This window comes from Vanessa tameamea, chromosome 19 (assembly GCF_037043105.1).
Source record: "Vanessa tameamea isolate UH-Manoa-2023 chromosome 19, ilVanTame1 primary haplotype, whole genome shotgun sequence".
NCBI lineage: Eukaryota > Metazoa > Arthropoda > Insecta > Lepidoptera > Nymphalidae > Vanessa > Vanessa tameamea.
Window position 1 is genome coordinate 6,419,304 of NC_087327.1, and position 22,464 is coordinate 6,441,767.

The 22,464-nt window shown below is 33.7% G+C and overlaps 2 protein-coding genes across 2 annotated transcripts in view; one reads left to right on the forward strand and one right to left on the reverse strand.

Moving 5' to 3' along the window:
- LOC113399382 (uncharacterized protein C14orf119) overlaps positions 1-15,271 on the reverse strand; it is a 292,988-nt gene extending 277,717 nt beyond the window's left edge. The window contains exon 1 of the mRNA XM_064217947.1: positions 15,265-15,271. The gene's annotated coding sequence lies outside the window, so the exon portion shown is untranslated. The remainder of the gene's footprint in view (positions 1-15,264) is intronic.
- The window catches only part of LOC113399472 (RNA helicase aquarius), a 75,818-nt gene that overhangs the window by 47,933 nt on the left and 5,421 nt on the right, over positions 1-22,464 (forward strand). The window contains exons 9-19 of the mRNA XM_026638614.2: positions 329-440; positions 833-1,046; positions 4,634-4,682; positions 5,369-5,604; positions 7,690-7,907; positions 16,865-17,034; positions 17,227-17,358; positions 18,003-18,140; positions 19,306-19,397; positions 22,002-22,200; positions 22,280-22,463. Of these exons, the coding sequence (XP_026494399.1) occupies positions 329-440; positions 833-1,046; positions 4,634-4,682; positions 5,369-5,604; positions 7,690-7,907; positions 16,865-17,034; positions 17,227-17,358; positions 18,003-18,140; positions 19,306-19,397; positions 22,002-22,200; positions 22,280-22,463 (1,744 nt within the window). The remainder of the gene's footprint in view (positions 1-328; positions 441-832; positions 1,047-4,633; positions 4,683-5,368; positions 5,605-7,689; positions 7,908-16,864; positions 17,035-17,226; positions 17,359-18,002; positions 18,141-19,305; positions 19,398-22,001; positions 22,201-22,279; position 22,464) is intronic.

Consider the following 22,464-nt stretch of genomic DNA (forward strand, 5'->3'; position numbering starts at 1 on the left):
TTAACCTCTAGTTAAACTTCTTTACATCTCTTAATAATCCTTATACGTAACTTTACGATGACCAACAATTAGGAGAACAATGATTTTCTTTTTCTTTGTTCATAATGTATAATTGTAGGAAAACAATTAATTCGCTCGTTAAATAAATGAAAGATTTAAATATGCAGTTCGATCTTCCTTTATGTTTATATACCTAAAAATGAACGAAGTCTGAAATATAATCACTATTATGCGTTCGTCATCAGTGCTGATATGGCTATCACACATTTACTGAGGACATTTTTAATGTAAATGTAAATACTAACAAAATTATTGACTTATAAAATAGTGATAAAGCACTTCGAGCGATCGCCACCTATCTGAATCTCGTGCCGCCTGAAGGAAAAGAAAACGAGGCGCCATGGCACCGACTCGACAAAGAATTTCTAAAGGAATTACTGGTGAGATTTATTATTATTATATTTAAATAATTTATATTTGTTTCTTTAATTCATTTAAACATACTTTTTATTCAATTTCTCATTAATTTTCCGTCATGTGAAAATTTGGCAATCTCATGGTTAATGTTTACGAACACTGTAGACTCCTCTGAGTCGACGCGAAGTAAGATGCCAATCAGAAGTAAGATGTTATTTCCTTTGTGCCGTGCATCTCCTTCCACAACCAAACACAGAATCACCAAGTGTATTTCACGGTACAATAGCTGTCGAGTCTACCCAGACGACCTGGCACAACCCTGATACTTGATACACAATTTCTCAATATTAAAACTGGTTTATTTGTGTTTTCAAATAATTTAAGAAACAACACATAATAAAATTATTTGTACCAGATATCACGCCACGAACGCAGAATATCACAATTAGAAGAACTGAATCTAATGCCTCTGTATCCAACCGAAGAAATAATTTGGGACGAAAATGTGGTGCCCACGGAGATATACAGCGGCGAGAACTGTCTGGCCTTACCGAAATTGAATCTGCAGTTCCTAACGCTCCACGACTATTTGCTGAGGAACTTTAACTTGTTCCGACTGGAAAGTACATGTAAGAACGACTTTTATTAATATGGTAATTGTGTAGTGTGATGCCCGAGGTGGCCCAGTGGTTAGAACGCGTGCATCTTAACCGATGATTTCGGGTTCAAACCCAGGCTGGCACCACTGAATTTTCATGTGCTTAATTTGTGTTTATAATTCATTTCGTGCTCGGCGGTAAAGGAAAACATCGTGAGGAAACCTGCATGTGTCTAATTTCAACGAAATTCTGCCACATGTGTATTCCATCAACCCGCATTGGAGCAGCGTGGTCGAATTTGCTCCATACCTTCTCCTCAACGGGAGAGGAGGCCTTAGCTCAGCAGTGGGAAATTTACAGGCTGATTATGTTATGTATGTTATGTAGTGTGTTGAAAGACAAATTGTGTTCCATAGCCCGATGGCGAAAGTCAACTTCGAATTTCTTGCGTAATATACAGGTTTTCTCATGGTTTTACTAGATAATATTTTTTAACAGATCTTTCTTTTTATGTTGAATTATAAATATATTCAGATTCATAAATACTTCATAGTTCTTCTCTCTTAAACTCTCTTGGGATTCTCTTTTTATAGGAACAAAGACAAACCTTCATATTTATTGTGAACAGGGATCGAATTCCTTGCCTCAATAGCCGCTTGCACGAGCTTCCAAACATTTTATCCACTGACACGACGACATTCTGAATCGGCAAAATAATTCAATTTAGCTAAAACTAAAATAAATAAATAATAAATATTTTTTTAATAATTGTTCCTGTTTACAATAAATGACTAACAATACATGAGTAAGTAATTGCATCAAATGTATTTTCCATACAATGATGGTCTTAGATTATACACTTAGGATGTAGGTGGGGCTCAACATCATTTGTAATTTCATACATGATTGTGTATCTATCTTAAATATATACAATCATTCATATTCTTGGAAACGTTAATAACTTATAAAGATTAGTATTTAACATCTGATCACTATGAATATGTAAATGCCCTTTTATTTCGATAACTTTACGCTTATCCAACTATTGTGTTTATTCTTTCCGCTTGTTTGTAAAATGTAAGCAATTAGTTTAAAGTATTTTTATTCACATACTGTGTCTTTATTTTTTAATATACAGTATGTAATTGAAAATACGTCGTTTAAGACATGTGATTGACGCGTCGTCACTGTAAATGGCTCGGTGCGCTCATTTTTGCGATTCGTACCGCCCTCATGACATAATTTTATATATACCAAAGATATATATAGAGGTACACGATGCAAGTTCACCTACTTCGCGTCGCTCCAACTTGTACAATGTCCAATTTCGTACGCAGTCTAGTCTAGACCGGCTTTGCGGCAAGCGAAATTATAAATAATGCCTCCCTATTCTAGCAGTACTGATGTTTTTATTATACCTCTGTCTAATGTAGTAGAATGTGTTAATTGTTCTTTTACGAGTATTACACTTCTATGAGTTACCTATGTCGAAACAGAAGCAGAGGATTGATAAATTTAATTAGGATTTTACGTCAGATAATTCCATGGATGTTTATGAATTACAAATAATGTTGATATATAAATCGGTTAGCGTTACTGTAACAATATTGACGTATGAATATTGACATTGTCATGTGAATTTAATCAGTCAATTTAAAGATTTAATAAGAATTCGTATTATCATTATCCCAACAATGAATAGCACTGTTCGATACACTTTTATGGAGCCAGCTTATCTGGTAATGGAAACTGAATGTTATTCTGTTTGGTGTACGAGCGCTTGATGTTGTGGTTTGATTGCTCTATGACGTCATGTAATCCAAAATATTACACGCTTCATTTTCAATACGATATGTATGGAGTATTTAATGTTATTTCATATAGTGTCTGGGTTATTGTATTGATTTTCGATTTGTTGCTGGTCATTTTCAGTTGAGTGTTCGATGATTTTTATAAATAAAAAACTGGTTCCTACATTGTATAACCTGACATAATCGACTTCAATACCTTGTTTAATAAAAATTAAACATCAGAACATTATGCACTAAATTTAGTAAATCTAATCAATATAAGATTTTTTTATGAATTAATAGGAATAAAAAATACGTGACCCCCGATAGCTCCGTTTAGATAAAGTTAAATTCTTAATGTTTTAGTCACAGTTATTTATAAGCATAGTAATCAAATGACGAACTACAACCCTTTGTAAAATCGGAATTGTTTGCTTGAAAAGTATATTTGTTCATGACACACTTTTTTGTTCCCTAATCACAAGTATTTAAAATATTTTTTGCATAAACAACAAATGTTTTAAGTGTTATTCATGTGGTTTGTCTAAAGCTGTATTTTAATCTAACCATATCAATAATGGGATGATGAGTGAAGAGTTTTTATAATGCATTCCTTGACCAGAACAATTATTCATGGGTAAGGGAACCACCCCCGCCGGCTTCATGGCACTCTTATCATTGACTGGTAAAGATTTTCCTGGTGGGTTTGTTACATGTCGCCATAAAGATGGTTGACGCTTTGCCTCGATGGATTGAAGTGCTTAACAATGTTATGGTTATTAGTATAACCGCAGTTTGATAATATGACATGATTCTCTTCAGCAAGAACAAAGCTCCCGCGATTATTAGATTTAAATCCATAAGAGGATTTAAGACAAATAAACAACTTTGAAATTAAATTAACGCGATATCAATAGTCATGAAACTTTGTTTTGAACAATGTATAATTATAATGAAATCGCAAAATATGGCGTTTTGAATGTCGGAGGAGTTATAATCTGAATTCACGGTAGTATGTGCAAGCGATCCTGTGACGTTTCCCGAAAAGACGGAGTGGGTACCGCCGGTTTTTTAGTGGGTATTCCGGCGCCTTAAGCGCGCGCGAGCCCCACATACACCCCCACATCATGTGGGGGAAACGCGTTTTTGCGGTTTTACACCGAAAAAAAAAAGTTGTGATCTGAACTATTCAAGTTTGAAAAATTAAGATATATCAACCAATAGCTGTTTGTGTATAATATAGCAGAACTATTTACATTGCATGGAATACGTAAATATACGTAGTTTGTTTCTACTCCTTCGTTTGCAATAGACTTCAGAGTTAATATTGAATGAGCGTAATATTTTGTTTGCATAATTATATTACGCTAATACGAGCAGTTGGAATAGTTGGTGCCCATTCAAGATTTGCTTTGACACACATAATTGACTAATAGTTTAAAATTGTTCGTAGCTAATGTCGTTTGGCTAACAGAACTATAATGACTAATAAATTATTAAGTTTATTATAAATTATAAGGGTTCACTGGTGACGAACAGAGCTTGTTTAATTTTCATTCAGAAAATTGTGATTTTCGATTATACAGGGAAATGTAACAGCATTTCCCTGTGTAATCGAAAGTCACAGAAATTATTGATATGAGTCTTTTGTTATGGGATTTAATTTATAATAAGTCAGGAGTCAGATAAGATAGCCTTGGTTATATTTGCAAAATTAACCAACAGATCGTATACTGTTTGTCTGACTGTCACTTGCGTTGATAACACTAGACGATATTTATGCCGCAGATAAAGTGTGTGTCTATATTTATGCTAATTTTGTTGCAGATGAAATTCGACAAGACATAGAAGACGCCGTGTATCGACTAGCGCCATGGTAATTTAATTGGATTTTATTTAACCATTTGCTCCGTGCAGTTTCACACGTAAACTTTACTTTACTAATCTGCCTCCGTGGGTCATAGACTTACAAGCTTCCTAGAAAACTTCGTTAGTACGTCACGGAAAATTATATAATAAATTTATGAACAAAGCGTATTGAAGGAGCTTGTTGGAATGAGCTCATAATCCTTTGCCATAACAGGATAGCATGGCTTGTTTGCTTTTAGTATAGATATAAAACAAAGGATGTTATCAGTGTAAGTCACATTCAAAATTATGTTTTACGTATAACGTAATATATACCTTAGATTATTAAACAAAAGGTAGATGGAGCGCGTGGGACAATATAGTGAAGTAACAAAAGCGAATACAAATCAATCGTATCTTTTTTTTTAATACGTCAATGATTAATCATTAAAGTGACAACACTTTTGATTTGTTAATACGGGAACATACAACCGGGAATTTGTACTCGTTTTTTTTTTTATTCGTCTTTTGTTGTATGAACTGAGGTATATACCTGCTCTATTGCTGCACTTAGAAACTCCATAAGGATGACATTAGCTAATACCCACTATGGAGGCAGTTCAAAGAGCAAGCACTGGAACATGTACAAACAAATTTATTTAAATAAACTAATCTTTTTCCGTGTTGTTTATTTCGTAATTTTATTTGAATTAGGCTGGCAGAAGACGGCAGTGTTTATTTTGGCGGCTGGGCTCGTATGGCCCATCCCATACAAAGCTTCGCTGTTGTGGAAGTTGCGAAACCAAACATTGGGGAGAAGGCTCCTTCCAGAGTGCGCGCTGACGTCACCGTGACTTTGAGCGTGAGGAACGAAATCAAACATGAATGGGAGAGCTTAAGAAAACATGACGTCTGTTTCCTGGTCACTGTTCGACCAACTCAGGGTATAGGTGAGGAACGCAACATGTTACTTTGAGACTTAATGTAGTGTGTTTTAGGATCGATTTCGAATATTTACGTAGCTGGTGATTAGGACTAAAATATACAGCGTTGATTTATTATTGTTAATTAGGTTTCGTAATAAAAATTGCTCCAGTACAGAGTAAATAAAGACGACATTAAGATAAGTTAGTGTTTGTTTATGTAATGCATCTCATTGTGTTGCCGCTGCGTATATCTCTGCGTATATCGAGAAACTGAATTGCCCATTATGTTCATTCATAAAAGTTTACAAGATTAAAGCATAAAGATTATAGGTTAATACCAAATATTAAATCAATATGTTCAATTTGTGAATGATTGATTTTTTTTAAGGACTTTCTAGTATATATTTTTTCCACTTTTTTTGGTCACTATATTTAAATAATACTGAACCGATTTTTAACTGATAAAATCATCCGGTTCTAAAGAGAGCATATACGCTTTAGAACCCGGTATAATACATATCTGCTCTGTTAGCCTATCCTAACTAAAATGCAGTTAAAGCAGCAATATTTAGTATTGTTGTGTTCCGGTTCGAAAGGTGAGCCAGTATAACTTGAGGCACAAGGGACGTAATAGTTTCCTAAGTTGGTGGCACATCGGCGATAAAAGGAATGTCCACTAGCGGTGGCCACTAAGCATCAGGTAGCCTATTTTCCCGAACTTTTACCGATGCTACATAAAAAATATTTTTTTTTTTTAAGAATAACTAGATCATGCGAGGGTCATTCGAAATATAAAATTTATTGAGCCATAAAAGTTTTGTGCGAATTTAACACAAGCCTAATCTATAAAGATCTTAACGCGTACGACTGTAAACATGTATCTCGTGGCGATTAATGTATATTTTACGATCGGTGAATAAAACGAGTGATATTTCGGAATACTCATTAGTAGATTTTGAGTTATCTCATCGTTTTAATAATAAACAAACGCAAGTGTCGTGGGAGACCCGGTCGTACGTAAATTAAATAATTTAACAGCGTTTAAGTCTTGGGAGTAATTAAATGAAATATGAATAATATATAATAAGATTTTTAATTTATGAAAATACAAACATACCAATTATAACCGCAATCAGTTCACACTATTTTCTTAATGATTGTTTTGTGATAACTGAAGTAGGACGCATGTGTCTGTGATTCAGACAAACACTCGAACTGTAACCGATGTACTACGACGGTTAAAGTCGTTAACTTATTTCGGCCTAGATCTCAACCGCCAAGTGTCTGAAGTGTCTGATATTGAACTTCGTCCCAATTTCCGAACGTCGATAATAACTGACTGACTGAATTTGAGAACGCATCGAAAAACTGTTGTTCAAAGAGTACACGCACACTAGTAAATTATTATGACGTTTGGCGAGTCAAACGTAACTGTCACGCACACCAAGATAATAAAGTTGGGTCGTTTGTTGTAGTTCTTTTGTAATGCGAAACTCTTTTTAGAAAAATAAATAATCTATGTTAGTGACGATATATTTATATAATGGAATACTATAGTCCAATATATCTATCCTAGGTCATAACTATAAGTATAAAAAGTATGTTGGTATATGTGTTTAGTAGTAGTTCGGCAATAGATGGCGTTTAAACACATTGACTTCAATACCGTAAAATGAAACGCTATTTTTTTTTTTTTATGGCGTTGATTGGCGGACGAGCATATGGGCCACCTGATGGTAAGTGGTCACCACGGCCCATAGACAAAGGCGCTGTAAGAAATATTAACCATTCCTTACATCACCTATGCGCCACCAACCTTGGGAACTAAGATGTTATGTCCCTTGTGCCTGTGATTACACTGGCTCACTCACCCTTCTAACCGGAACACAACAATACAGAGTACTGTTATTTGGCGGTAGAATATCTGATGAGTGGGTGGTACCTACCCAGACGGGCTTGCACAAAGCCCTACCACCAAGTATGACAAATAGATGTATTCTAGTTAAGATATTTATAACGTTTCACTTTATTACATACATTACATAAACGATCCTTAAAATCACCATATTGCAATAGGGTTTTTCAATATTTCTAATTTTATTTTCATAGGAACAAAATACGATTATAAGAGGAGTATGGTGGAACAAGCAGGGATAGTCTATGTAAGAGGTTGCGAAGTCGAGGGCATGCTGGATGCTTCAGGTAGGGTCATCGAAGAAGGCCCGGAGCCGAGACCGGAACTTGATGGCGATTCCAGAACTTTCCGACTACTGTTGGACCCGAATCAATACCGACTGGATTTGGACCAAGCAAGCAAAGGGAAAGAGGTAAGAATGTTATTAGTATTCATTTATACCTATACTCAATTCCAACCAAAGTAGGATAAAAGTCAAATAAACAACATATGAAAGCAAATTGACGCGATATCATTGGTCGAGAGCTTGATTAATCTATAATATTCCATATGGATTTGCGAAAAAATTGCGTTTTGAACGTCGACGAAACTGTTATCGGAATCTTGGAAGTAAAATTAAAGTGGAAATAAGTAGTTAATTGTAATAGTTTTGTATTATAATTAAAGATATATTAATCAAGAACTGTAAGTAGTGCACAATATAGCTAAATTATTAGCAAATCGCATGAAATACGTAAATCTAAGTTTTGTTTATCTTTTTTCCTACTTCCATTGGAATAGGCTATATAGATACTTATAACAATATTCGCATCCTTTTAATAATACTGTCCTCTAGATTAAGATAATTTATTACCTATATAAACAGTGATTTTGTTCTTGGCGGCCGTGTTCCTAAGGAAGACAAGAGTACGCTCAAAAACAAGTAGAGAGTGATCAGCCTCATTCTCATTATATTATACGACCGGAAAGAGTTCAGGTATTGAAGCAACGGCTTCACGTGCTTTCCCAGCAATGGGAGAGTAACCGCTACCATTCAGATGCCGGACTGCTATTGAGAATTTCATGAGCGTAACTGACTATTCTTTATTGACAAACTAAAGTTGGAACCCAAAATCTCGGGGTCTACTCCGGCTGCTCCCTTACAGACCAACGAGACAATCTGCACGTACATAAATACACTAATGTTGGACCGTATGATAAACTAAATTATTTAAAAGAAGAACTTAGATTATTATCATTTCAGATTTGATTTAATCGTCCCAGTAATCCAATAACATAACAATGTTTATTATCATGTATTAAAAACATTTTATCTCTAATCGAATAAATAAAACGGACTTTACACGCTGCGCTAATAAAACATTATGATTAATTACAACTGTAAACGATGAATAATACATTCAATACAAATTAAATTAATTAAAAGTTTGACGGTTTTTATGACTTTGTTTCTATATACTTTTTGAATTTAAACTTATACTGAAGGAGTTCGTTTGTTAGTTTCCTTATTTGAATGAGTTACTTTTTTTAGTATTGAATTTGTATGTCCACTGACTTGTTGTCCTTGTGTGTAGTGCATCTTATCTTTAATTTATCTTTTTTTTTTATTTCTTGTGTGCCAGCATCACAATTTAAGTTGAAAGATTTTTTTTAATGCATTCCTGAATTAACTCAATCGCGTTACTCGATCAAAAAGTTTGATTAAAAAATATTTCTATATAGACATTTTAATGATAGTCATTTATTGAAAAAGGTTAACATAGATGATGTTATGTATTGACTGACGACACTATCGTGAAATGTCAGAAAATAATATGCGTATTGATTATAATAATAGAAGAATTTAAAGGATACGCACATGAAAATAGCGTGTAGATCTTGACATTTCACGCGTGAGATACGATATTTACGATGTTGTGTGAGGTCTTATAGAATTGCACTGCTGAGCTTTTAAAATTTGCAGCTAATATTTTTCGTTTCTCATGGGCGGGTTTTTATATGGGAACAAATTCTTATCAATCCGAATCCCAAAATACTTAATAATACAACTCAGAACAGCGCACTTAGACAATTTCCACAAATCGTATATCTTGCGCAGTTCTCAATGAAATCAACGAAAACCATTATGGTTTTAAAAACAAACTCGAAACAATTATTAATACTTCGAGCACTTTTGAATCTTTTTACAATATAAATTAAAGTTTCCATCATTTTCGAATATTAGTTCTAGTTGAAAAACTGCCACGAAAGTTAGTATTTATTCTTTTAATGTTAGTGTAACTTATGGCACATCCTTTGTAAAAAAAATTAGGTAATAACGTCACCACTCATTGGACGTTCCGTGTATTCAACTTTTTTATAAATTTAACACAACAATTTTGGTGGCATTTAATGCCGACATTAATAAATGTGGTAATTTTCATTGATTGCTGGTCTAAATGTGTACAAATTGCGCCTTCATTCATTAAATAGCGGCTTTAACATTTAGTTTACACGATTCGAAGGAATTACGTTCGCGTTACGTAAGCTTATCGTAATGACTTAACTCAAAGTATTATGTTCCCAACAGTTCTATGATGAGTATTTATTTATGGAGTCTTATCGTCGTCACGCCCATTTCATACAGTTTACCATATTTGGTCATGATTCGAATTACAGCTCGGGTAAGTGTAGAATAAAACCTTTCTATATAGTGCAAAATAAACTATTTAAAGCAGTGGTAGTCGAGCGTGTTCAACCATACAAATACTTGAGCTGCACTCTATAAATAAGTTACAGATTAAAAACCAGGTGTTCACTAAGCGATTACCTATCAGTTAAAGAATATATGGAATCTTATGTTATTTGAATTCCAAAAATTATTATAAACAATGTTATTTATGGTATGTTTTTTCGAATCTAAATGAATTTCTTTTATAATTTCACCCCAAGATTTATGTGTGTGTACTTTACATACACACACACATAATTCTTCTTATAAGCGATGATACTCGTAAAATATCGCTACGATTTTTAGTATCACACGATGGTGTTTCTACATTAACAAATGTAACGATAAAAATACTTTGTTAATATAGCATCTAGCTAGAAACCCGCTAACACTTTCATAATGAAGAATTCTTGTTTCTTTCCGGTTAGGAAAGTTAAAATTCTCGACTTTTCTCTAATGTAAGATGTATGTGTTATATATATAAACTTTCCTCTTGAATCACTCTCTTTATTGATGAAAGCCGCATTGAAATGCGTTACGTAGTTTAAACTTTGTTTTATTCTACGTGGAGATATCATACTTTTTTTATGTAATTGGTAGGCGGGCCGGCAAATGTGCCACCTGATGTTAAGTGGTCACCACCGCCCATAGACATTGGTTCTGTTAGAAATAACAACCATCCCTTACTTCGCCAATGCGCCACCAACCTTGGGAACTAAGATGTTCCTTTTTGCCTGTAGTTACGCTGGCGTACTCACCCTTCAAATCAATAATACCAAGTATTACTGCTTGGCGGCAGAATATCTGATGAGTGGGTGGTACCTACCCAGACGGGTTTGCACAAAGCCCTACCACCAAGAAAATACAATAAATGCTTTATGCGTACATACTCATTCAAGTTCAAAATCTAATTGCAATACCAGAATCGGTGAGTATTACTTGGATATGATAGGCCACCATAAATAATCATATTTATGGTGGCCTACCATTGAATGAAAAGAACAATGCTTTAATAAAGTTCATCATATGGTACTGGGCAAAATCAACCGCAACATAACGTAAACAATATGTAGACATGACGTAATTGAGGTTCATTCAATTACATTGGATAATAATATTAGTGCTAGCTACATTTTTTGATAAACACTATTTCGAACATAATATTTTGTAGATGCAAATGTGGTTTTGTTTATTTGTTTGTTTGTTGACTCTTTTACGTCTTAATTATTCAAATGATTATGAAGAAATTTTGCTAAAACATTGTCTGGGGTACAGCAAAATATCAAGGGAACAGTAATAGAAAGTACAGTAGGAGAAGACGTTGGTTGATGGTTCTAACCATAACAGTCCGTTAATACGCTACTGCTGTACTAAGATATTCTCTTAAAGGGAAATATCTATACATACACTATACTATACGGAATTGGGATTGGTGTGATGCTCTTCTTCATGTGAGTCCTTTGTGACCTCTTAGAATACCTTGAGAAGTGAAACTTTTATTATCACATAAGTTGGTTTTATATGTGTTGTATAAGTCCAAACGGTTCAAATTGATAGCGGGTAAGAGGAGACTTAATTTTACACAATAAAAGTAAGTCAAAGTAAAATGAGCGCATTAAAATCCTTGAAGCTAGAAATAGTAAGGTATGGCAACGAACTCCCTATAAAAACAGCAGCTTCGTATCGTCCACACCTTGGCCATATTGTTTATGTTTTTAAACATCTATTTGAATCTGGTAAACATCATTTAAAAAATTAAATAATAAATAAATAAATATTATTGGACAACATCACATACATTACTCAGATCCCAATGTAAGTAGTTAAAGAACTTGCGTTATGGAAAATCAGAAGTAACGACGGTACCGCAAACACCCAGACCCAAGACAACATAGAAAACTAATGAACTTTTTCTTCATCGATTCGGCCGGGAATCGAACCCGGGACCTCGGAGTAGCGTACCCATGAAAACCGGTGTACACACTACACGACCACGGAGTTCGTCATTTATAAAATTATAAAACTCTTTAAAAGTTCCTAAATTTAACGTTCAAATTTATCGTAATATTCGTATAAATTTCGGAGATACGTGGAATACAACATATACGTTTTAACACAACCCGAATACACTTATGAAAAATGACGTCATGAATACTTTTAAACGAATTTTCGAAGTATTTAGTTCGAGAACTAAAAAACCTAAAATCAATTAAAAATATTGATCTATATGGTACAAACTTGATAATTAAACTTCGGTGTTCATTAAAATTAAGCCTTCAATATATTACATTATATGATATACTATAAGTATATTATATCATGTACACTTTTATTAATTAGTCTTTAAGTCGTAAAATGTAATGATTTTATAGGTTTATAATATTTTATATGAATGTATATAGATCATGTATTTCCTCACCATATGCATATAAAATAGACTACTTAACACAAGCCTTAAATCAAAGTGTATTTTAAGTAGGAGACACAAATACACTATACGACACAAGTACGAAGTCTTCGCGAAGACTTCGGTGCTTAGGGCGAAGTCAAAGACACTTTGCTCGCTGCCGGTATGCTCTTGCGCATCAAAAGACGGCATGATAAGTTATCGCGATAAGCTTCGTCTGTGGAGCCACACTTCAAAACCAATAATATAACTTGGATGTAGACGACGAAAAGTAATAATAACATATTAGACATTATTACCAATTACCTTCGCGATAAACAACACAACGACGCGAGTTGGGCATGCGTAAGTCGATTTTTTCTCGCAAGAATATTATCGTGATGAATCCCCATTTCTAAATGATAGAAATATATCGAAATATATTATGGTTAAGAGTCAGGAAATTTTCAAATCTGTATATATTAAAACATTAAAAAAAAACATTCTTAGAAAAGGCGTAGCAGGTAAAATAAATATTGGTTTTGGCTATGACGCCAAGCGATATTTACGTCTCTACTAACCCAGTCAGATAAGCTTTACGTAATTTTTGATCGTCTTTTAACCGGAAATGTTGCTTTATAGCTCGCACATGTGTTGATTAGAATTCCAGCTACATTAATATTTATTTATTATATTATCATAAAATTGATTATTTTATTTGATATATACTAAAGTGTACTAAGTTTTTTATGATATACCTTATACTCGTATGCATATTGACAACATAAAATTTTACATTTAATATTCTTTTACTACCCATTTTATATGTATAATTATTATAGTCGGGCTATAAATGCGGTCCTTTTTATTAAGCCCGACGTTTGAACTAAGTAGCATTTACCATCAGATGCAATGAGGTTAGCTTAGTACTTAGTTACTTCGTAGAAATGGGATCTGTCAATTTATAATCAATCACGAAGATATCCTTTTGAACTCGACTAATTTCGTTAGGGTTCAAGAATTGATCCTTGAGGGATCCCCATACCAACTGGGAATAGAAAAGGTCCAAGAATTGATCCTTGAGGGACCCCCATACCAACTGAGACCCCAGGAGACCTTTTCTCTTTAACGTCAACCCTCTGAATTCTATTGTTAAGATAAGAAGTCAGGAGGTCAAGCGCACATTCTCTAATTCCGTAGTGATATAGTTTCCTGACCAGAATTTCATGTTGAACACAATCAAAGGCTTTGGATAAGTCGCAGAAAATCCCTAAGGCATCCTGCGACTTCTCCCAGGCTTCATAGATATTCCTTATAAGCTCGATACCTGCGTCGGTAGTGGAGCGACCCCTCGTAAATCCAAATTGTTTTCTATGAAGCAGATTGTGTCTATTGTAGTATGCTAATAATTGATTTAGAATTTTTTTTTTCAAATATTTTGCTGAGGGTAAGTAGTATTAAGATTGGCCTATAGTTGTTGGGGTCTGGAGAACTACCAGATAAGGTAACACCATTGTAATAGGGTTCTTATTTTAAAAGTTTTAAGAACGCAATCAAAACAAATAAATGTGCGCCAGATGTTAGCGTAATTGAAACGCGAGTAATGAGTACTTATGTATGAGGCATCGACTATAAATAGATTCAATAAACAATATTTTAATATTGATACTTTTATTATAATCAGTATAGCGAATTTATTTATAAAAACTTTATGCTTGATTTTAGTTTTTTTTATATATAATCTATGTTTAAATAGGCAAAGGTGTTTATTTAACGTTTTTTTTAAGATCTTTAATATTATAAATATAAACATTATGGAAGTAAAAGCAGTAAAAGTATATTGAAAACGGGCAAATCATATGTCAATATTTTCAATAATTGTTGTGGTCGATCACTTCGACTTTCGATCAGCTTAAGATACGCTTTGGATAATAAGAATATTATCACAAATCACAATTTATATTAGTCCTGTTTAATTCATTCAGAGATTAAAATGGTATCAACATTCATAAACAGCAAATTTTTACATACATATTGAATGTAAATGAAATACTAAATACATTACTTATTAGTACCAGTTATTGTTACATGGAGGTGTATTTATATAAAGTATAGTAGTTCGGATTATGTGTAGAAGAATAAGTAGGAAGGACAAATAGGCTAAAATCAAGTGATCATCGTCGCCGGTAGACTTCAACACTAAGAAAACAATTAACCATTAATTACATAGCCTGTGCTCCACCAACTAATTAAAATGGGAACTCAAATGTTATGTCCCTTGTGCCTGGAGTTATACTGGCCCACTAACCCTACCAATTGGAACACAACAATATTGATTATTGCTGTTTGTCTGTAGATAATGTGATAATGAATATTTATAACTAAGGTCATAGGTTCGTAGTTGCAATTATAGCAAAACTGCAATTACACAACATACCTTATCTTTTACATCTATACATATAATAAAATTCGAGTGTCTCTTTGTAATATTAAAATAAGCACTTTTTACTAAATGCCTATGTATGTATACACAGTACATATACCAAAATATAATATTTTTCAATTTTTGTCAGTCTGTCTGTTTTTTACGGCTAATCTCTGGAACGGCTCGACCAATTTTTACGGGACTTTCACTGGCAGATAGGTGATGTAATAAAGAGTAATTTAGGCTACAACAATAACTTTTTTGTTAAATTCAAACGCGCAAGAAGTCGCGGGCAAGGCTAGTTAGCTATAAAGTTACAATATTACTTGTAATTATTAATTAGTTTATCAATTATGTTTATCTTTGGGCTCAAAACAACCATTTAGTGGCGTTAGCGATGATAACACAGAATTTATAATTAATTATATCAGTTTAATAAACGTACTTCATACGATTGAATGATTAATATTTTATATAAACCCCAACAAAGTCCAATACCCATATTTTCTACCGCAGATGATATAAAAGGTTTTTAATTGATAATCAATTTTATTTTGTCATAATTATTTGTGAAATATAAACTAATAATTTTCTTTTATTTTACTGTATTTACATATTATTACCATTTGCTTACAATTATAATCACTGTTCTTGCATTTTTCTATGAAAAAGATTCAAGATATTTAAAAGTTGTTACTGCATAATGGCACAGAGTATTATCGTAGTTTATTTCCAAAACCAATTTTAAAAATACAAGCCATTGTAAAAATAAAAGTTGTGCTTGGTACTGCTAAAATAAACATTTAATTCTTATTTGTAAGACATAGAAATATTGCTTTTAATACTATTTTTTTACGCTAGTTTTTATTTAAAGTACTATTAGTTTATTATGACTATGAAAATTTAATGATTTCGTCATACACGGGTGAAAATAAAGTATCACACAATTATCTTATTATTAACCCTATAAAGTCCTTCAATATTCATATATCTTATACAAAGGGTTAAAGATTCATTTGTTAAATTTTCAATTACTCTTCAAACGAACAGGGTAACATTTTGGGGTAAATATTTTAGTAGTTCTTGTGATTTTGTACGAACAATTTACAGTCCTTGTTATTGTTTCAAATTTAATAAAGATGACCTTCCGAATTGTAATTTGATTCTAACCTAACCGTATACATTACATAACACAAATTTAAAGAGTTGTAAATAAAATTTACAACTCTTTAAAGTTGTGCTATTATTAACAATAGCTCGCGCGATCGGCTCAGCAAAGATCAACATCTGGCGTATTAGTGGGTGGAAATGCATGTAGGTTTACATTTATTGGAATTTCACAAATAGTTCATACACTAAAACACGGTCGATACGAGGAATTGTTATTACTTTTTAAAAGCTTATTGGAAATTATTTTTTGATGGTTTTTACAGATTATTCTTACTGAAATATATAATTTAGTTTTTTTTTTTTTTCGGAACTTTTATGCGATGTTCGTTGCTTGATAACTCGGTCAATCTCAGAACAAGCAAAGGGTTAAAAGATAATCGCATGTGTTTCATAGTTAAACTATTGTGTCTGCTGTTTGGACAGCCAACCGCTAAAACAGAATAGTGGTTGGTTTAATTTTTTTTACTACTAGATAGTATTGTGATCTCGTCCGCTAGCCCGTGGGATCTGAGCATTAATTATTATCTGCGGTCGCAGTCACTCGCACACTAATATATCCGCTGAAAATGGCCGCTAAAGATATTATGTTATTTTTTCTAATCAATATAAAAAGTTCATTATACTTCTAATAAATATAAGTTTTCATAAATCTAATCTCTTTAACATTTAATTTCTCAGGACGTATACGAAACATTCAACATTGTGATGCGTCGCAAACCCAAAGAGAATAACTTTAAGGCAGTCCTGGAGACGATACGTGAGCTGATGAACACGGAGTGCGTTGTGCCTGATTGGTTGCATGACATCGTGCTGGGGTATGGAGACCCCGGTCAAGCACATTACACGAGGTACAATCACACATTTTATGATATATTTTTGGATGAAAGCCATTGAAATACCATCAAGATAGCTAAACACTGGTTGGCCCAAAACATGCTTGCTTTTGAAATAAAAATATTGCTAAAAATATAACTTGGGTACATATCACTAATCGTTATTACCTATTTATTCAAAACACTGTCTTTTATTTTGCTGCACAGAATGCCCAATGAAATTCCAACTCTAGACTTCAACGATACATTCTTGGATATGGAACATTTGCGCAACAGTTTCCCCGGACACGAGATCAAAGTTCAAACAGATGATCCCAGAAAACTTATACGCCCGTTCAAGTAAGTTGACATATTATGATTTAGGATTATGACACTGTCCGTTAAGAAAAATTTAAAACCTCATTGAATTTCGGCGACGGTTACCAATATTAGTGCAGGCGATTATGCGCTATGAAACCTATACCTTCATAATTAGGTCCAAGAGTTTTGGACCGAACTTTCCGGAGAAAAAGACTGTTTCTTGACCAAAAAAAAGAATAGCTGTTCATTGAACTGACACAGGACTAGAAGCCAGGACATCAAGATGTAATATCACTGTTAGAAAAATGTATTACATTTAAAAATATATTTATTCGATTACGTTAAAAATTTTTGACGTTTTACCTAAATGCAAATATCTTCTCTGACGATACGATAGATTTGAAAATATTATTCAATAATTAAATATATATTATAAACTACGAATAAAGCTCTTTAAAATGTTTAATAATATGTTATGTTTGTCTGCCTAAAACTTTCTTTTTTAAAAGGGTACTCATTGTATTATACTTCCAAATGTTGGCAACGTATTAGCAATCTAAGGACAACTGAGTCTTCTAAAATATACCATCACCATCTTCTTCTCCAAGTTGATAAATAAGTGTTAAATTTAATTTGATGATCTGAATATGATGAAAAATTTGATCCAATTTTGATGTCATCAGGTTAACATTCGAAAACGTGGTTCGGAAACAGCAACTAGGAGAGAATGCAATGGACGAAGACGAACCGCGCAAAGTGATAGTTGTGCAGCCACACGTGCAGCCGAAGAGGGGGCCTTATCTCTACAATGAACCTAAGAAGTAATATTTATTTTCGTCTAGTATAAATCCGACATGGGCTTTAGAATTGAACCACTGGTTTTACTAAGCTAAAGCTATCAATGCAGTTGCATGGGGCATGGGGCCCCTGATTGAAAGAGGCCCCAGCGTCACAGAACTATTTTTCGAGGAGGAACTTTTGCAGGAAACGGTGGGTCCGCCCAAGGAATACAATTGTGCTCTTATATGAATTTTTTTACAGAGACATTAATTACCTTTATCACATATAAAATGCACTTAAGTTTAACACACTACTCCTTAAAAATTATGTTATATTTACCAATGTAGAAATATATATATTACTAGCTGAACCCGGCGCTGTTCCCGCCCGAAATTTATAAGACTATACCTATAGCACATAAACCGCCCCCCTCCGAATTGAAAAAGTAGCCTTTATCCCTGGAACTCATACTATCTCCATACCAAATTTCCTCTAAATCGGTTCAGCCGTTTAAGCGTGAAGATCTAACAGACATAGTTACTTTCGCATTTTCAATTCTAGTACATATTAAACGACGAGTAAATTATAGAAATATACACGTTACCTATGGAATACAGACACGTGGGCTCAACACACATGTCAACAAATTATGTATATATCTCTGATGCACTCATACAAGAGACATCTGGCTTGTTACAGTTTCAAGTGCTTTAACTACACATGGTTAGACAGACAGCTGCAAGCTCTCATATTAATTTAGTAGGTGTAAAATTTATAGCGAATTTATTTTAACTGAATTTAACTTTTTTTTTATTGAAATGTTTATTCTATTGGTTTTAATAGAAAAAATCGATCTATAATCAAATTCAAAAAATAAAATTTAAAATCATAACTTTATAAAAGTCGAGATGGCCTTGAATCTTAACCGGTAATTGCGGGCCATCAGTCGTTAATATCATATAATTTTATTAAACTCCTTATTGAATCAGCTATCTGCCAATGAAAGTCCAATCAAAATCGGTTCAGCCGTTCCAGTGATTAGCTGGAACAAACAGACTCTATCATATACAAATCCGATGGAGCGGCAAATCCGAAACGACCGGAAAGTGTTCGGGCGCTCTATTTACGTGCTGCGTTCTTGCTATCATCATTCGTCGACCAATTAATATAATATTTGTAATTATGATTTTGATTTTCTTTTTTTAGAAATAACATATTGTTTACTCCGACACAAGTCGAAGCCATACGGTCAGGGATGCAGCCAGGACTCACGCTGGTAGTCGGTCCGCCGGGAACAGGTGAGATGCTCCTTCTAGTTACAGCACAGCTAAAAGACATCAGACAATACTAAAATTTCAATTTATATTAGTACTTGGTGGCAGGGCTTTGTGCAAACCCATCTGGGTAGGTACCACCCATCAGATAGTCTACCGCCAAACAATAATACTTTAATTGTTTTGTTCCGGTTTGAAGGGTAAGTGAGCCAGTGTATCTACAGGCACATAACATATAAGCTCCGATGGTGGCACATGGTGTGCTCTAAGGAATGGTTAATATTTCTTATAGCGGCAATGTCTATGGATAGTAGTGACCACTTAGAGTATATTCATTGCATTTTTTTATTTAAGAAAATTTACGGCGTTTTAACCGTAAGTTAAGGCTAATTTAAAAACATTTTTTTTTATAGCAATGTTAAAATTCTTTAATCTAACTTAGCTTACTTTTATACGTGTACACACAGAAAGTAAACAAACCTTTGATCTATATATACGTCATCGGTACGTCTGTTTTTTTTCAACTGGCGTAATATAGCACTAGTGTTGTTTTTCGAGACATCGATTGAAGACTTGAGATTAAATATAGAACACAAATATGTTCGTCGAATGTTGCTAGCCTCATGGGGTTATCGGAAAACATGACGTACGTTTAAATATAGAATATGTAAGACGTCAATCAAAATAGCCGCTTGCTTAATAATAAATATTAGAAAAAAACAATTCTTAGTTTAATGGCTTTTAGTTGTGCTGACAGGGCACAGATTATTTCGCCGATGTCACGTAGGATGGAGAAGACACGAATGAGATTGATCGGTATGATTGAGATAACAAACTCAATTAAATTTTTAGGACAAGTATTGTAGTAGCAATTTCCTTGTTAATCCTTATTCTAGAACAACGCAAACGTTAAATGTAATTAAAAATAAAATAAAATGTAACAATCAATTGGACCATTCACAACTTAATTAAGTTACATTTCATATATTTAGATAAGAACGGACAAAATGAACTAAACACAAACGTCAACAAGCATTAATAAATGGGTAGAAAATAACTGCTAAAAAACATAAGTTGACATTTGTTTTTTTTTTTTATAGGTTATGTGTATTTACACTAATTGACATAAAATATTCTGCCACGTTCATGAGATTGGTATTAAGAATATTTATGTTAATAGTATTATGCAACGTATTGTCTTTACTGTTTAATATTCAGCTATTGGTTTGATGTTTGAATTGATCACGTGTGTCGTTCCAACAACAATGATTGGCATACACAGAAATTATAATTAATCACAATCAAACAATCTATCGAAAATGAAACCTTACGTCATTCCTCGCCAGCACCGGAACATTAAATTATCATACTTTAACCGTATTTGCTGATACTCTTTCGGTGGAACGATGATTCAACAGAAAAAATCTCTAGTTCTATAATCGCATACCGAGCTACCGCGCTATTGAGCAGACGATGGTGTACTGTGATGAAAAAAATATATCAGAATATTTTAAACAATATATTGAATGCATAATAATTGCCATTATTGTCTATCACGTCGAGCGAATAGTCATACTATTCGTTTTAAATATTTTAAGTTTAAATCAATGTAGAAAAAATATCAAACTTAAAGTCAATCAAAATAATAAAACAGATACATCAAAGGCACAAATGAAACTATCTGAGATGATGTTTTTTTAATGAAATAGGGATATCAGGTCTCACCTGATGGTAAGCGGTCACAACCACTCATAGACTCCAATGCGCAACCAAGTCATTACGTCCCTTGTGGCAGTGGTTACACTGGCTAGTCAAACTCACCCTTTACATTGCTGCTAGGCGGTAGAATATCGTACCTACCCAGACGGGCCAGTTTACTCAATGTATTGGCTAAGTTTACTTAATAATATTATAATGATGCAGACACAGTGCAGATGAGTGTCAATAGGCGGTATTTACAATAAAAGCGACATGTCTAGACAAATGTCTTGCGCGTGCGTGATAAAAATTCAAATGTAATGTAATGTATGTTTTTTTTTAAATAACGTTATACTTTTGTTTGTGTACAATACCAGTTTATAAAAATTACTCCGAGTTTATATTAAATTCATTGTAAAATTTGCTTTATTAAAATGTTTACTTTGCATTTTAAAAACAGTCTAGCCAAATATGAGTTCCTATACGTAAGAAAAATTATTCAATATTTTCAACTATTTTGTAAAACAGTACACTTATTCAGCACGTGGAGTATTATTTATCTTCCTATTAAAAATAACACAATATTATTATAAACGTATATTACATAAAATAAATATTTCAATAGTTCACTCTGACTCAATAATGTATAGCATTGTACCGCCTACATATTATATTATATTATTATTAAAGGAATTGAACTATGTATTGAAATATTTTTATTATTATTTGTATAAAGTATTTCCTTTGTGAACTACTGATTATATTTTATTTAAAAATATAGATATAAAGTGATTTTTTATGTTACTCATTAAATATATTTTTAGCGTTTGGGATAATCGTATATATGTCTATACAACAGTCGAAATGGGGTTATCTATTTTAACTATTATACTCAAAAAATACAATATTAAACCAAAGTATTCCATCTAGGTAAAACTGATGTCGCCGTGCAGATAATATCGAATCTCTATCATAACTTCCCGTGGGAGCGCACCCTGGTCGTGACCCACAGTAATCAGGCACTCAACCAGCTCTTCGAAAAGGTCGCCGAACTCGACGTGGACGAGCGACATCTTCTTCGTCTCGGTCACGGAGAGGAGGCTTTGCAGACGGACAAAGATTTCTCAAGGTGCGGATCTCTCATGCTGTCGGTATTCTTTGAGGAAGTTATGTCTCACTAACGCTGCATGGTACAATATCATACGCAGATACGGTCGTGTGAACTACGTGCTCGCGAAGCGCATGGAGCTGCTGGAGCAAGTGTCGCGCCTGCAGCGCACGCTGGCGGCGGGCGGCGACGCGGGCGCCACGTGCGAGCTGGCGCACCACTTCCACGTGTACCACGTGCGGCCGCGCTGGCAGGCCTTCCTGCACGCCTGCCAGAAGGACCAGG